Here is a 17,474-nt window from a genome sequence, read left to right as displayed (position 1 = left end):
CTTCTAATTTTGTGTACTCTGCATGCACAACCCATGTGGAATCCGGGTCTCAGGAAATGTTTGGAACTGCCGATCTGCGGTCAAGAACGCCGAGTTCATTTCAGCCTATGCTGCTCTTCAGTCCCTTGACCTTTTGGCCCTGACAGACATGGATCACTCCAGAAATCACTGGACGTGTACCCCACTCCACCATTGTCTTTGTCCACCTCCTTAGCGTCCTTTGAGTGGCGACCCTCGCCGCCGACCTTGGCCTAGGAACCCTAACAAAGGGCCCCACTGGACTGAGGAGCGCCTCTGGACTGAGGGGCACCTCATAACTGAGGAAACTCCTCCGGACTGAGGGACAGCTCCGGACTGAGGGACAGCTCCGGACTGAAGGGCAGCTCATGACTGAGGGGTAGCTCATGACCGAGGGGTAGCTCATGACCGAGGGGTAGCTCAGGACCGAGGGGCAGCTCAGGACCGAGAGGCCAGCTCAGGACCGAGAGGCCAGCTCAGGACCGAGAGGCCAGCTCAGGACTGGAAGGCGGCTCATGCGGCTCCTGACTGGCGGGCGGATCTGGCGGCTCCTGACTGGCGGGCGGCTCCTGACTGGCGGGCGGCTCTGGCGGCTCCTGACTGGCGGACGGCTCTGGCGGCTCAGGACAGACGGGCGGCTCTGGCGGCTCAGGACAGACGGGCGGCTCAGACGGCGCTGGGCAGACGGGCGGCTCAGACGGCGCTTGGCAGACGGGTGGCTCAGGCGGCGCTGGGCAGACGGCAGACTCTGACCTGCTGAGGCGCACAGTAGGCGTGGTGCCGGAACTGGTGGTACCGGGCTAAGGACACGCACCTCAAGGCTAGTGCGGGGAGCAGCAACAGGGCGTACAAGGCTCTGGAGACGCACAGGAGGCTTGGTGCGTGGTGCCGGAACTGGTGGTACCGGGCTGGAGACACGCACCTCAGGGCGAGTGCGTGGAGGAGGAAGAGGGCTCTGAAGACACACAGGAAGCCTGGTGCGTGGTGTTGGCACTGGTGGTACTGGGCTGGTGCGAGGAGGTGGCCCCGGATATACCGGACCGTGAAGGCGTACTGGAGCTCTTGAGCACCAAGCCTGCCCAACCTTACCTGGTTGAATGCTCCCCGTAGCCAGGCCAGTGCGGGGAGATGGAATAACCCGCACTGGGCTGTGCTGGCGAACCGGGGACACCGTGCGTAAGGCTGGTGCCATGTACACCGGCCCGAGGAGACGCACTGGAGACCAGATGCGTTGAGCCGGCTTCATGGCACCTGGCTCGATGCTCACTCTAGCCCGGCCGATACGAGGAGCTGGGATGTACCGCACCGGGCTATGCACACGTACAGGAGACACCGTGCGCTCTTCCGCATAACACGGTGTCTGCCCGTACTCTCGCTCGCCACGGTAAACACGGGAAGTTGGCATTGGGGGTGCCTCTCTGGCTTCCAGCCACGCTTCCGTGTTGCCTCCTCATACCACCGTCTCTCGGCTTTAGCTGCCTCCAGCTCTTCATGAGAGCGGCGATATTCTCCAGCTTTAGCCCAGGGTCCCTTACCGTCCAGAATTTCCTCCCATGTCCAGGAGTCCTGTGTACTAGGCCGCTGCTGCTGCTGTCCCTTACCACGCTGCTTGGTCCGGTTTTGGTGGGTGGTTCTGTACGGCAGCCTTCCTCCTCTTCGTCTGACCAAGACGCAGCGTAGTTCGTGTTAAACATGTTTAATAAAAGACGATAAACGTTAACACTATACAATACAAAATAACAAACGTGGCAAAACCGAAACAGTCCTATCTGGTGCAGAGAACACAAAGACAGCCACCCACAAAACCCAACACAAAACAAGCTACCTAAATATGGTTCCCAATCAGAGACAATGACTAACACCTGCCTCTGATTGAGAACCATATCAGGCCATACATAGAAACGGACAAAATAGACACACAACATAGAATGCCCACCCAGCTCACGTCCTGACCAACACTAAAACAAAGAAAACACAAAAGAACTATGGTCAGAACGTGACACCTGCCTATCTAAGGTCTTCGAAAGCCAAGTTAATAAACAGATCACTGACCATCTCGAATCCCACCGTACCTTCTCCGCTGTGCAATCCGGTTTCCGAGCCGGTCACGGGTGCACCTCAGCCACGCTCAAGGTACTAAATGATATCATAACCGCCATCGATAGAAGACAGTAACTGTGCAGCCGTCTTCATCGACCTGGCCAAGGCTTTTGACTCTGTCAATCACCGTATTCTTATCGGCAGACTCAACAGCTTTGGTTTCTCAAATGAATGCCTCGCCTGGTTCACCACCTACTTTGCAGACAGAGTTCAGTGTGTCAAATCGGAGGACATGTTGTCTGGTCCTCTGGCAGTCTCTATGGGGGAACCACAGGGTTCAATTCTCGGGCCGACTCTTTTCTCTGTATATATCAATGATGTTGCTCTTGCTGCGGGCGATTCCCTGATCCACCTCTACGCAGACGACACCATTCTGTATACTTCTGGCCCTTCCTTGGACACTGTGCTATCTAACCTCCAAACGAGCTTCAATGCCATACAACACTCCTTCCGTGGCCTCCAACTGCTCTTAAACGCTAGTAAAACCAAATGCATGCTTTTCAACTGTTCGCTGCCTGCACCCGCCCGCCCGACTAGCATCACCACCCTGGACGGTTCCGACCTAGAATATGTGGACATCTATAAATACATAGGTGTCTGGCTAGACTGTAAACTCTCCTTCCAGACTCATATTAAACATCTCCAATCCAAAATCAAATCAAGAATCGGCTTTCTATTTCGCAACAAAGCCTCCTTCACTCACGCCGCCAAACTTACCCTAGTAAAACTGACTATCCTACCGATCCTCGACTTTGGCGATGTCATCTACAAAAAAGCTTCCAATACTCTACTCAGCAAACTAGATGCAGTTTATCATAGTGCCATCCGTTTTGTTACTAAAACACCTTATACCACCCACCACTGCGACCTGTATGCTCTAGTCAGCTGGCCCTCGCTACATATTCGTCGCCAGACCCACTGGCTCCAGGTCATCTATAAGTCCATGTTAGGTAAAGCTCCGCCTTATCTCAGTTCACTGGTCACGATAACAACACCCACCCGTAGCACGCGCTCCAGCAGGTATATCTCACTGATCATCCCAAAAGCCAACACCTAATTTGACCGCCTTTCCTTCCAGTTCTCTGCTGCCTGTGACTGGAGCGAATTGCAAAAATCACTGAAGATGGAGACTTATATCTCCCTCACTAACTTTAAGCGTCAATTTGCAGCTGGTAGGGATCTGCTCTGACTCCAGCACACCTGTCTCCAACCACACAATCACACAGAGAGAGAGAGGAAGAGAGTGTACAGGGGGAGTAACTGCAGGTCAAGAAGACACGGGATGAAAACCAGAGGGCGTAGCAGGAGCAGATATGACACAAGGAGGTTACGACTGTTCAGAATGGTGATATGATACAAGGTTATGTTAATAAGTTTACTGTTTATAGATGTGATAGGTTAGATGGTTACTCTTTAAAGAACCACTCTCTTAGTGCCACAGATCCTAATGACGTAATTGTTACATGATTAATTTAATCAGGTAACAAATAACCAGGTAGTCAATTAGATAAATAACAGTCTTCAGATAATGTTAAAGTCAAGTCACGACATGGTACTTGTCATCTCCCGTCTGGATACCTGCTACTTGCTGTTGGCTGGGCTCTCCGATTGTGCAATCAAGTAAATGAGTTGTGAAAATGTAAGATTTGTAAACAAATGCAAATTAATTTGTGCTAGCCTTCATTTCACCATATAAATATTGTTTTAGATGACTCTTATCTTACTTTGTAAATATTTAATTGTGCATTGCAAAATAACATTGCAGGATCGAGTAATCTATTATAAATTAAAGATCTGAGATATCATTGGATATCACTTCCCATCCAGCATGCATCTATTGTACACAATCATATCTATACAAAACCATTTAAATGTAAAATGTAGGGAGTGAAATAGTGAAATGCTTAAAGCTGAATTGCCCTGAGTAAAAGAAAGAGAAAAACAGACGAGTATTGTTAACATTTTAAAATGAATTTAATCAACAATTTTCATTCACCATTTGAGGAAATTACATAGACATGCTGTCCATGATACGCCTCATGCTCATGAAGCTCATGCTTCCCATTCCCATGCCCATAACTCTGAAGCTCCTGTGCTCTCCAGGCCTCATGTACATCTGCCTGCCTCTATAGTGGGGCTGCTCGTACATCAGCCAGTGGCCGTCCATCACGTTGCAGGACTGGCAGTCGAACATGCGGTAACGCTCCTGTATGGAGTCACAGTATTCCATCATCTCGTGCATCTGACCTCCAAAGTTCTCCCTCTCGTAGATCCTCATCCTGAAGTTTCCTCTGTGCTGTTAGCGGAAAATATCAGGTTTTATTGATCAGAGAAATTATATATAAATCCTTTGTAATATGAGTTTTATTTTCAATGACAAGATACGTCTATTTTAATATGACATACAGTTGAAGTCGGAAGTTTACATACACTTAGGTTGGAGTCAATTAAACTCGTTTTTCAAACACTCCACAAATTTCTTGATAACAAACTATAGTTTTGGCAAGTCGGTTAGGACATCTAGTTTGTGCATGACACAAGTAATTTTGTTTACAGACAGATTATTTCACTTATCATTCACTGTATCACAATTCCAGTGGGTCAGAAGTTTACATACACTAAGTTGACTGTGCCTTTAAACAGCTTGGAAAATTCCAGAAAATTATGTCATGGCTTTAGAAGCTTCTGATAGGCTAATTGACATCATTTGAGTCAATTGAAGGTGTAATTGTGGATGTATTACAAGGCCTACCTTCAAACTCAGTGCCTCTTTGCTTGACATCATGGGAAAATCAAAAGAAATCAGCCAAGACCTCAGAAAAAAATTGTAGACCTCCACAAGTCTGGTTCATCATTGGGAGCAATTTCCAAACACCTGAAGGTACCACGTTCATCTGTACAAACAATAGTACGCAAGTATAAACACCATGGGACCACGCAGCCGTCAAATTGCTCAGGAAGGAGATTAACGTACTTTTTTTTTTTTTTTTTTTTTTATTTTATCCCATTTTCTCCCCAATTTTCGTGGTATCCAATCGCTAGTAATTACTATCTTGTCTCATCGCTACAACTCCCGTACGGGCTCGGGAGAGACGAAGGTCGAAAGCCATGCGTCCTCCGAAGCACAACCCAACCAAGCCGCACTGCTTCTTAACACAGCGCGCCTCCAACCCGGAAGCCAGCCGCACCAATGTGTCGGAGGAAACACCGTGTACCTGGCCCCCTTGGTTAGCGCGCACTGCGCCCGGCCCGCCACAGGAGTCGCTGGAGCGCGATGAGACAAGGATATCCCTACCGGCCAAACCCTCCCTAACCCGGACGACGACGCTATGCCAATTGTGCGTCGCCCCACGGACCTCCCGGTCGCAGCCGGCTGCGACAGAGCCTGGGCGCGAACCCAGAGACTCTGGTGGCGCAGCTAGCACTGCGATGCAGTGCCCTAGACCACTGCGCCACCCGGGAGGCCGAGATGAACGTACTTTGGTGAGAAAAGTGCAAATCAATCCCAGAACAACAGCAAAGGACCTTGTGAAGATGCTGAAGGAAACAAGTACAAAAGTATCTATATCCACAGTAAAACGAGTCGTCGACATAACCTATATCGACATAACCTATATCGACATAACCTGAAAGGCTGCTCAGCAAGGAAGAGGTCACTGCTCCAAAACCGCTATAAAAATGCAAGACTTCGGTTTGCAACTGCACATGGGGACAAAGATCGCACTTTTTGGAGAAATGTCCTCTTGTCTGATGAAACAAAAATAGAACTGTTTGCCCATAATGACCATCGTTAAGTTTGGAGGAAAAAGGGGCAGGCTTGCAAGCCGATGAACACCATCCCAACCGTGAAGCACAGGGGTGGCAGCATCATGTTGTGGGGGTGCATTGCTGCAGGAGGGACTGGTGCACTTCACAAAATAGATGGCTTCATGTGAAAGGAAATTTATGTGGATATATTGAAGCAACATCTCAAGACATCAGTCAGGAAGTTAAAGCTTGGTCGCAAATGGGTCTTCCAAATGGACATTGACCCCAAGCATACTTCCAAAGTTGTGGCAAAATGGCTTAAGGATAACAAAGTCAAGGTATCGGAGTGGCCATCACAAAGCCCTGACCTCAATCCCATAGAAAATGTGTGGGCAGAGCTGAAAAAGCATGTGCGAGCAAGGAGGCCTACAAACCTGATTCAGTTACACCAGCTCTGTCAGGAGGAATGGGCCAAAATTCACCCATCTTATTGTGGGAAGCTTGTGGAAGGCTACCTGAAACGTTTTACCCAAGTTAAACAATTTAAATGCATTGCTACCAAATACTAATTGAGTGTATGTAAACTTCTGACCCACTGGGAATGTGATGAAATAAAAGCTGAAATAAACCATTCTTTGTACTATTATTCGGACGTTTCACATACTTAAAATATTGTGGTGATCCTAACTGACCTAAGACAGGGAATTTTTACTAGGATTAAATGTCAGGAATTGTGAAAAACTGAGTTTAAATGTATTTGGCTAAGGTGTATGTAAACTTCCGACTTCAACTGTATTTTCATCCTACCATTGGGATCATGCGTCAGGACCTGACACCATCGGTAATTCCCATCATACTCTGGTAGTCAGTACTCTCCCCTCATGAAGTACGAGTTTCCCATGAAGTTGGGGCCCTCGTACAACACGAAGCAGCCGCTCTGAACCCTGCACGATTGGCAGCTGCTCATGTAGGAAGATATGTCAGGGCAGTCGGAGCTGCACTCATTAGAGCGGCCCTAGAAGTTCCTCTCCTCGTAGAAGGTGGCCTGAAAATAAAAAGCATTAATTTATGAATTAAACAATTGTTTAAACAATTGTTTGAAAAAAACTTTTGAGAGGAATTTGCTATTTATTCCCATATAATGTCCCAGACAACAACTGATCTGACATCATATTCTTTAATTACCCATGGACACTTTCAACTGGTTGAGAAAGGGAAATATTGTTCCATTCCACAACCTTTTGATGTTACCATACGTTCTCTGTGGTAGCACAGGGCTTTCCAAGAGACCCTTCTGTAGAGTGGAGACAAAAGGGGGAAAGGTATTTATGGGGTTCATGAACCTCACCCAACAATGCAATGTCATGACACATGGTTACCAGTGGGAATAAATAGGCCATCAGACTGTTAAACAGCCACCACTAACATTTAGTGGCCGCTGCCAACATACTGACTCAACTCCAGCCACTTTAATAATGGGAATTGATGGAAATTGATGGAAAAATGTATCACTAGCCACTTTAAAGCCACTTAATATAATGTTTACATACCCTACATTACTCATCTCATATGTATATGTATATACTGTACTCTATATCATCTACTGCATCTTGCCATCTTTATGTAATACATGTATCACTAGCCACTTTAAACTATGCCACTTTATGTTTATATAACCTACATTACTCATCTCATATCTATATACTGTACTCTATACCATCTACTGCATCTTGCCTATGCCATTCTGTACCATCACTCATTCATATATCTTTATGTACATATTCTTTATCCCTTTACACTTGTTTGTATAAGGTAGTAGTTGTGGAACTGTTAGGTTAGATTACTCGTTGGTTATTACTGCATTGTCGGAACTAGAAGCACAAGCATTTCGCTACACTCGCATTAACATCTGCTAACCATGTGTATGTGACAAATAAAATTTGATTTGATTTGATTTAAATAGGCCATGGTAGCGAAGTAATTACAATATAGCAATTGAATACTGGAATGGTAGATGTGCAGAAGATGAATGTGCAAGTAGAGATACTGGGGTTCAAAGGAGCAAGATAAATAAATAAATGCAGTATGGGGATGAGGTAGTTGGATCGGCTATTTACAGATGGGCTATGTACAGGTGCAGTGATCTGTGAGCTGCTCTGACAGCTGGTGCTTAAAGCTAGTGAGGGAGATATGAGTCTTTCGCTTCAGTTACTTTTGCAGTTCGTTCCAGTTATTGGCAGCAGAGAACTGGAAGGAAAGGCGGCCAAAAGAAGAATTGGCTTTGGGGGTGACCAGTGAGATATACCTGCTGGAGAGCATGCTGCTATGGTGACCAGTGAGCTGAGATAAGGCGGGGCTTTACCTAGCAGAGACTTGTAGATGACCTGGAGCCAGTGGGTTTGGCGACGAGTATGAAGCGAGGGCCAGCCAACGAGAGCGGACAGGTCACAGTGTTGGGTAGTATATGGGGCTTTGGTGACAAAACAGATGGCACTGTGATAGACTGCATCCAATTTGTTGAGTAGAGTGTTGGAGGCTATTTTGTAAATGACATCGCCGAAGTCGAGGATCAGTAGGATGGTCAGTTTTACGAGGGTATGTTTGGCAACATGAGTGAAGGATGCTTTGTTGCGAAATAGGAAGCCAATTCTGGATTTAATTTTGGATTGGAGATGCTTAATGTGAGTCTGGAAGGAGAGTTTACAGTCTAACCAGAAACCTAGGTATTTGTAGTTGTCCACATATTCTAAGTCAGAACCATCCAGAGTAGTGATGCTGGAATGGCAGGCAGGTAAGGGATGAGAGAATTGTTTTCATAAGTATACTTATGCTCACTCAATGGCCACGGCCAAATGAACAGACATTGGTTGAGAACTATGAAACATGCCCTTCTCTCCTCCAGTACAAAAGCCCGTTGACGGAAGTCAAACTCAGTGCCTCTTTGCTTGACATCATGGGAAAATCAAAAGAAATCAGCCAAGACCTCATAAAAAGTCTGGCTCATCCTTGGGAGCAATTTCCAAACACCTGAAGGTACCATGTTCATCTGTCCAAACAATAGTCTGCAAGTATAAACACCATGAGACCACGCAGCCATCATACCGCTCAGGAAGGAGAGGTGTTCTGTCTCCTGGAGATGAACGTACTTTGGTGCGAAAAGTGCAAATCAATCCCAAAACTACAGTAAAGAACCTTGTGAAGATCCTGGAGGAAACAGGTACAAAAGTATCTACATCCAGAGTAAAACGAGCCCAAATCGACATAACCTGAAAGTCCGATCAGCAAGGAAAAAGCCACTGCTCCAAAACCGCCATAAAAAAGCCAGACTACGGTTTGCAACTGCACATGGGGACAAAGATCGTACTTTTTGGAAAAATGTCATCTGGTCTGATGAAACAAAAGTTGAACTGTTTGGCCATAATGACCATCGTTATGCTTGGAGGAAAAAGGGGGAGGCTTGCAAGCCGAAGAACACCATCCCTACCGTGAAGCATGGGGGTGGCAGCATCATGTTGTGGGGTTGCTTTGCTGCAGGAGGGACTGGTGCACTTCACAAAATAGATGACTTCATGAGGGATGAAAATTATGTGGATATAATGAAGCAACATCTCAAGACATCAGTCAGGAAGTTAAAGCTTGGTCGCAAATGGGTCTTCCAAATGGACATTGACCCCAAGCATACTTCCAAAGTTGTGGCAAAATGGCTTAAGGACAACAAAGTCAATGTATTGGAGTGGCCACTACACAGTACTGACCTCAATCCTATAGAAAATGTGTGGGCTGAACTGAAAAAGTGTGTGCGAGCAAGGAGTCCTACAAACCTGATTCAGTTACACCAGCTCTGTCAGGAGGAATGGGCCAAAATTCACCTAACTTATTGTGGGAAGCTTGTGGAAGACTCCCCGAAACGTTTGACCCAAGTATTGGTCGATCAGGGCCCTGTCGTTCCATCCCGCTCCGGCGGCCAGGGTCCGGAAGTCCAGGGCGAACTCCTGGGCGCTCCTCGTCCCCTGCCTCAGGTGGAAGAGACGTTCATCCGCCATTCTACACTCGGGCGGGTGGTCGAAGACTGCCAGGATGCGGCGGGCAAACACCTCGAAGTGGTCCAGCGCCGCATCTCCTTCTACCCACACGGCGTTTGCCCACTCCAGGGCTTTCCCCGAGAGGCACGAGACGGGGGCGGACACCCTCTCACGTCCTAAAAGAGCCGAGTGGACGGTCCTCAGATACAGAGACGAATCCAACTGGGACCGGGTGCAGGGGAGGCGAGTAGTGGAGACCCCTGTTGTGCTGGTGGGGGCGCTGGAGGGACTCCCTGTCTCTCCCAGCGGTCCATAGTCAGGACGACGCGGTCCATGACAGCGCCGAGATGGTGAAGCATCACCTTTGGGCCAGGGTGTATATTAAAGTTCTCCTGTTATCACCCATCTCTGCTCTCCTGCGCCTGACTTCCCAGCAACCAGTCACTTACCCCCACAACGGGGGCACCCGCTCCTGCTGACTTCTTTGATAGGTGTGGAATTCTGTAACGGGGTGAGTGACTGATTGCCGGGAAGTCATGCGCAGGAGAGCAGAGATGGGTGATAACAGGAGAACATTAATATACACCCTGGCCCAAAGGCACAAGCGAGGCAGCACAAAGCACAACCACGGTAACAGGAATGAACCAAACAAACCTAGGTTTGAAACAAATCTAGCGCAAGCCAGCCTGTAGCGTAACACCCTACACAAAGAACAATTCCACACACAGACATGGGGGAAGCAGAGGGTAATATACATTTATTCTGATGAGGGAATGTGAACCAGGTGTGCGGGGAAACAAGACAAAACAAATGGAAAATGAAAGGGTGAGCGGCGATGGCTAGAAGACCGGTGACGTCGACCGCCGAACGCTGCCCAAACAAGGAGAGAGACCGACTTCGTCGGAAGTCGTGACAGTTTTGTTGCACTGCTTTGCTTTATCTTGGCCAGGTCGCAGTTTTAAATGAGAACTTGTTCTCAACTGGCCTACCTGGTTAAATAAATGAAATGCACATTTTTATATTTGGTAACACTTGCTTATTTTCCATCGACTCCAACCCCATTTGATACATTGAACGTATGTGGGTAAAGTAGTGTCTACATAGGGGTACAGGTTGTGAACACACACAAAAGCTCTGACAAAGGCCTTGAGGCCGATACGTAAAGCTTAATAAAGAGTAGTGATACTAGCAAGAGCAGTGTGCGGGTTTCTTCTTTTTTCTCATCTTATTCAACTGTTACCATGCACCTGCAACAAAGATAGCTCAGATGTGCGAGTGCCTTTTGAATTTTGATTATTATAATATACAACAGTAAATAAATGTGTTGTAAAAATAATTTGCTTAACAATGTACACTTGTATTGGCATTCTTCCATGTATTTAGGTCATCATTTAGGTACACATTGTTACCTAGTACAACTTTTATACTTGCTTGCTGCATGTCTAATTACACCTTGACCGTGGTTTTATAGATATGAGATTTGTAAACAAATGCAAATTAATTGTTGCTAACCTTCCTCCCACCCTATAATTATTATTTTAGATAACTCTGTTATCTCTTAAAAATGTTTTATGTGAGTTTATTCGAAAAACATTACAATTGAGCATTGCAAAATAATATGGCAGGATCAAGTAATATTTTCTAAATTAAAGATTTTAAATATCACTGGATATTATTTTACATCAGCATACATCTATTGTGAACAAACAGATATCTACACAGGTATCTGAAATGCTAAAGATGTAGGAGAGTGAAATAATGAAATGTTTAAACATGGAGTGCTCTGAGTAAAACAATCACAAAAATAAGAAAATGTAGCAGTTTTAAAATGTTGAAATAAATTTAATCAACAATTTCCGTTCAACCTTTGAGAAAATTACATAGTCATGTTATCCATGATACGCCTCATGCTCATGAACCTCATGCCACCGCTCATGCCTCCCATTCCCATGCCCATATCTCTGAAGTTCCTGTACTCTCCAGGCCTCATGTACATCTGCCTGCCTCTGAAGTGGGGCTGCTCGTACATCAGCCAGTGGCCGTCCATCACGTTGCAGGACTGGCAGTCAGACATACGGTAACGCTCCTGTATGGAGTCACAGTCGTCCATCATCTCGTGCATCTGACCTCCGAAGTTCTCCCTCTCGTAGATCCTCATCCTGAAGTTTCCACGGTGCTGTTATTTGGGAAATACAAATATTTGAAATAATTACTGACTACACCATACTGTTGATAAGCTCACAGGGCCAATATGATTTGTGTGATTATGGACTTCACACAGCTACTTCTAGTGGGACTGTTACAGCAGCCTGAATATCATATGGCTTACCATGGGGATCATGCGGCAGGACCTGATACCATCGGTAATTCCCATCATACTCTGATAGTCTGAGTACTCTCCCCTCCTCATGAAGAACTGGTTTCCCATGTAGTTGGGGCGCTCGTACACCATGAAGCAGCCGCTCTGAACCCTGCAGGATTGGCACCTGCTCATGTAGGAAGACATGTCAGGGCAGTCGGAGCTGCACTCATAAGAGCGGCCCTGGAAGTTCCTGTCCTCATAGAAGGTGGCCTGAAAATAAAAGGGAATCATATCTTTGAATTAAACAATTGTAGGAAACAAGCATTTTAGAGGAATTTGCAGCGCTATTTAGTCCCACTGGTAACCAGGTTATTGGGATAAGTAAAATGATCATGTTGTAGTTAGGGGTGCGTAGAGCACAAGAGCCCTTTTGTATAACAATCTCTGAAAATTAAAGTAAAAATAATTCTAAGAAATCTTGCCAGTGCTTACCCTGCCCATGTTCATGCTGGTGTTGGACATATTTGCTCACTGTGCTGCTGGTTGCTGCTCCTGAACTGACTTTCTACCTGTTTTAACCCTTTCTTTTATACCTGACCAAACCTAAAGAATCCCTAGCTCCATTGTTCAAACCCCTGCATCAGCATCATGCTCTAGAGGCCTACTGAGGCTACTGAGTTGACGTCCACATTTTCAGGGACTGGATCCCTCAGTCTTTAGAAAGGCTATTTCTAAATCGACTGTTTCTCAAACAAAGTAACAAAACCGTTTGAGAGTTTACAACAGTTAGTAACAGCCTTGAAATGGAAGGTTCTCCATACACTGTGCAATACTTTTTTGAAAAGGTTTGAAAGATGCCTTTTTTAAATGCTGGTATAATGACTCAATGTTATAGTAGAGGAAATCACACATATGGTTTTAAGAGTGAACATCTTTTAGGTTTAACTATGTATTATTACTCATCTTTTGTTCAGTGTGCTGACTTAACGTAGACAGACATTCCTAACCAGTGAATACATAATCAATTGTGAGTAGTTACTTAACTAACCTTTGTGGTTCATAACCATGATACTAGAGAAACTGTTACAAAACTTTAAATAGCATTGTGTATTATAAAAAAATATTTCAAATAAATGAATCATCTTTACATTTTTTAATCCCTCTTAAGGAGATTGAATGGGATCTTATTAAGCACTTTTTTTAAAACAATTTTGTAATTGTTAACATATCATACATATTGCATCCCCCCCAAAATTCAAATAATGGATGATGATGTTCTCTATTTTCAGGGATATGTTTTGACTCGTGAGTGCTACTGGCTGAAATTATACCGTACCTTTCTGGCATCACTTTAAGTAACACCAAAAAAAGTAAATTAGGTAACACTTAGGTAAGGGTCTGTAAAGGGTTTACACCCCATATTGTCGATGTCCAGGCCCCCTAGAAATCTAATTAGCTCAATAAAAAATCCCAATACAAGCCTGTCAGTTTAAGCTACAGATATCTGTTTTTTTGCATTGGATGCGTCTCAAATAACCACATCCCCTACGTATGTCACTCTTCCGCATCTGTAGTGAAAGGTGACAGAGCTAGAGTGGTGTTTGTCAGACCATGAGACATTCCAAAAATCAGTCTTCTCGCAAAATTTTCTGTAGCATCCGAACGGTTCGGCCTAAAAACTATTATGACCCCTCTATGGAAAGATGAGATTCTATGACCCCCACAGGCCTCACAAGACTCGTCTGAAGGTCCCCCGGTACCAGTTGAAAAAATGAATGGAAGTATATATGGAGTCTGTTTAGTGCCAAAAATAAGGTGTTAAATAAAGTTTCCTTATCTTTCTTATATCTCTCAGATATAGGACAGAGACTTCAGAACAAACTTCCTATAGATTTTTTGGGGGGACTATCTGTTGTTCCATGTAGTGAATCTGTTATTCAATGCGTTTGTATGGGCTAATAGCAGTAAGGCCACATATTTGTTTTCATCAAATATTTTTTACATATTTTTTTTGATACTTAACATAAATCTTCAATAATGTTCCAACCTGAGAATTCCTTTGTCTGCAGAAATGCAATGGAACGCAAGCTAACTCTCTCACGTGAACGAGCCTTGTCAGCTAATGGCACTCTGCCAGAGCCCTGACTCAAAGAGCCCTCATTCCCCCTCCTTAACAGTAGAAGCATCAAACAAGGTTCTAAAGACTGTTGACATCTAGTGTAAGCCTTAGGAAGTGCAATATGACCAATATCCCACTGTATCTTCGATAGGCAAAGAGTTGAAAACCTACAAATATCAGATTTCCCACTTCCTGGTTGGATTTTTTCTCAGGTTTTTGCCTGCCATATGAGTTCTGGTATACTCACAGACTTCATTCAAACAGTTTTAGAAACTTCGGAGTGTTTTCTATCCAAATATACTAATAATATGCATATATTAGCAATTTGTCATGAGTAGCAGGCAGTTTACTCTGGGCACCTTATTCATCCAAGCTATTCAATACTGCCCCCAGCCATAAGAAGTTAATGGAGCTCCTGATGAACAGTTATTGTGCTGACATTGCTTCCAGAGGCCGTTTGGAATTCGGGAGTGAGTGTTGCAACCGAGGACAGACGATTTTTACAAGCTACGCGCTTCAGCACTCGGCAGACCAGTTCTGTGGGCTTGTGCGGCCTACCACTTACTTTCTGAGCCATTGTTGCTCCTAGACTTTCCACTTCAGCAAGTCTAGCATGCCAGCACTTAACAGCACTTACAGCAAGTCTAGCATGCCAGAAATTTGACAAACTTTTTTTGTGGAAAGGTGGCATCCTATGACGATACCATTCTACTGCCAGTGTTTGTCTATGGAGAATGCATGGCTGTGTGCTCGATTTTATACACCTCAGCAAGGGATGTGGCTGAAATAGCCTAATTCACTCATTTGAAGGGGTGTTAATTGTGCTGTGATATTTCACATAAATTCTGAACCTGTCTAAGTATCTACAGATTGTAAGTTAAATATCAATATTTTTTGAAGAATATTTATATTAGATTGTTGATTGACTGACTATGGTTTTTTGAAGTGGCAGACTTTCTTGTAAGCGTCCTTGTCTGTGTCCTGTTCCTTTAAGCGGTAGCTATAGGCTTTAGCCCAGCGCAGATACTGACTGTAATCCATGGCTTTTGGTTAGGGTACGTACGTAAGGAAATGTTTTGGTACGTTTTATCGCTTTTTTCTCCTCAATTTCGTGACTTCCAATTGGTAGTTACAGTCTTGTCCCATCGACGCAACTCTCGTACTGACTCGGGAGAGGCGAAGGTCCGCACTGCTTCTTGACACACTGCTCGCTTAACCCGGAAGCCAGCCGCACCAATGTGTCGAAGGAAACACTGTACAGCTGGTGACAGAAGTCAGTGTGCATGCGCCCGGCCCGCCACAAGGAGTCACTAGAGCGCGATGGGAGAAGGATATCCCGGCCGGCCAAACCCTCCGCTATCCCAGACTATGCTGGGCCAATTGTACGCCGAGTCATGGGTCTCCCGGTCGTGGCCGGCTGCAACACAGCCAGGGATCGAACCCAGGTCTGTAGTGACGCCTCTACCACTTCTATGCAGTGCCTTAGACCGCTGCGTCACTCAGGAGGCCGCAATTAAATGCAAGGCTATTTTGTGGTAAAGCCAAATCAACTATCAACACTACTATCAAAGACTGTTATATCTAACCCATGGTACTGCAATTTATCCAAAAGCATCTGTTTTTGCTGTCATTTGTCACTTGAGTGACCTCTGCTGTCATAATGTGGAACTGAAGACCCAACTGAGTTGCGAGGGTCTCCCAGAATATAATACATTTGTCGCCAGAATATTGCCAAGGAGAAAGCAAGTCCTTGATATAATTTACAGCCTTATGCTTAATTAGAAGGTTGATAACAGAAATGAACAGTGAATTATTTGTGTGAACAGATTTTATTTCAGGGTATGAGGGGAAGCGATATTACAGGCTATCCAAAAGAAAACTATCAACCTCTCCATTGCAGATATCAGACCAAAAGCAGACCAAAATGCATAAACAAGTCACGTCTCAGCAATCTGCTGTCTTATAGCAGGTGTTTATGATACTTAAGAAAGCACCCCCCCCCCCCCCCCCCCCCCCCCGCCACCACTCCAAATTGAGATGCTGACCAACAAAAATAAAGTAATACATTCTGCATACTTCCAACCATTTAGGGCACATGTGTCAAACTTATTCCACAGAGGGCTGAGTGTCTGCGGGGTTTCGCTCCATCCTTGTACTTGATTGATGAATTAAGGTCACTAATTAGTAAGTAACTCCCCTCACCTGGTTGTCTAGGTCTTCAGTGAAAGGAAAAAACAAAAAACCACAGACACTAGGCCCACTGTGGAATTAGTTTGACATAGGGATCCCATAAATTCCAGTGCTAACAAAGTAACAAGAAGCAGACTCCTGAACAGTAAGAGGACAATAAGAAATGTAGGCTCTCTTTAAGAAAACAAAAACAGTTATCAAATCCTATGTGCAACTATAACACATAGATGAGATTTACATGATGAGCAAGACATACTGTAAGAACGATACGTTTTAGGTTGAACCTAACCACACTGAGGATGATTATAGTTGACAAGGCAGAGATGTTGGCTAGCTCCGATATGGCCAGCATAACCCCTTAGACTCTTCCTCTAAAATGAACATGCAGATGCAACCAAATAGTGAAATAAAATTAAAAAGTTATGGGAGTCAATATGTGTGAGGATAACTAAGTACAGCTTTGCGACCTGGCCAAGATAAAGCAAAGCAGTGCGACAAAAACAACAACACGGAGTTACACATGGGATAAACAAACGTACAGTCAATAACACAATAGAAAAATCTGTATACAGTGTGCGCAAATGAAGTAAGGAGGTAAGGCAATAAATAGGTCAATAGTGGCGAAGTAATTACAATTTAGCAATTTACACTGGAGTGATATATGTGCAGATAAGGATGTGCAAGTAGAAATACTGGTGTGCAAAAGAGCAGAAAAACAAAAACAAATATGGGGATGAGGTAGGTAGTTGGTTGGATGGGCTGTGTACAGCTGCAGCGATCGGTAAGCTGCTCTGAAAGTTGACGCTTAAAGTTAGTGAGGGAGATATAAGTCTCCATCTTCAGTGATTTTTTGCAGTTCGTTCCAGTCATTGGCAGCAGAGAACTGGAAGGAAAGGCAACCAAAGAGGTGTTGGCTTTGGGGGTGACCAGTGAAATATACCTGCTGGAGCGCGTGCTATGGGTGGGTGTTGCGATG

The 17,474-nt window shown here is 45.0% G+C and overlaps 1 protein-coding gene and 1 pseudogene across 1 annotated transcript; both read right to left on the bottom strand.

The window, feature by feature from the left end:
- Window positions 1-4,126: 4,126 nt before the first annotated feature.
- Window positions 4,127-7,238, bottom strand: LOC120058032 (annotated as a pseudogene).
- Window positions 7,239-11,763: 4,525 nt separating this feature from the next.
- LOC120058031 (gamma-crystallin M3-like) lies at window positions 11,764-12,711 on the bottom strand. The gene is made up of 3 exons (XM_039006516.1): window positions 12,682-12,711; window positions 12,217-12,459; window positions 11,764-12,063 (listed from the first exon to the last, which is right to left on the bottom strand). The coding sequence occupies exons 1-3, from the start codon at window positions 12,709-12,711 to the stop codon at window positions 11,764-11,766; spliced, it is 573 nt and encodes a 190-aa protein (XP_038862444.1).
- Between the last annotated feature and the right edge of the window lie 4,763 nt (window positions 12,712-17,474).

This window comes from Salvelinus namaycush, chromosome 13 (genome assembly GCF_016432855.1).
Source record: "Salvelinus namaycush isolate Seneca chromosome 13, SaNama_1.0, whole genome shotgun sequence".
NCBI lineage: Eukaryota > Metazoa > Chordata > Actinopteri > Salmoniformes > Salmonidae > Salvelinus > Salvelinus namaycush.
This window is presented reverse-complemented; position numbering and strand designations above follow the sequence as displayed.

Excerpts from the sequence above, each read along its gene's own strand:
- LOC120058031 (XM_039006516.1), bottom strand. The coding sequence starts at position 12,711 with ATGTCCAACACCAGCATGAACATGGGCAGG. Across the intron at positions 12,460-12,681 it reads CCAGCATGAACATGGGCAGG|GCCACCTTCTATGAGGACAG; the intron begins GTAAGCACTGGC and ends TTTTATTTTCAG. Across the intron at positions 12,064-12,216 it reads CCTGCCGCATGATCCCCATG|CACCGTGGAAACTTCAGGAT; the intron begins GTAAGCCATATG and ends CCCAAATAACAG.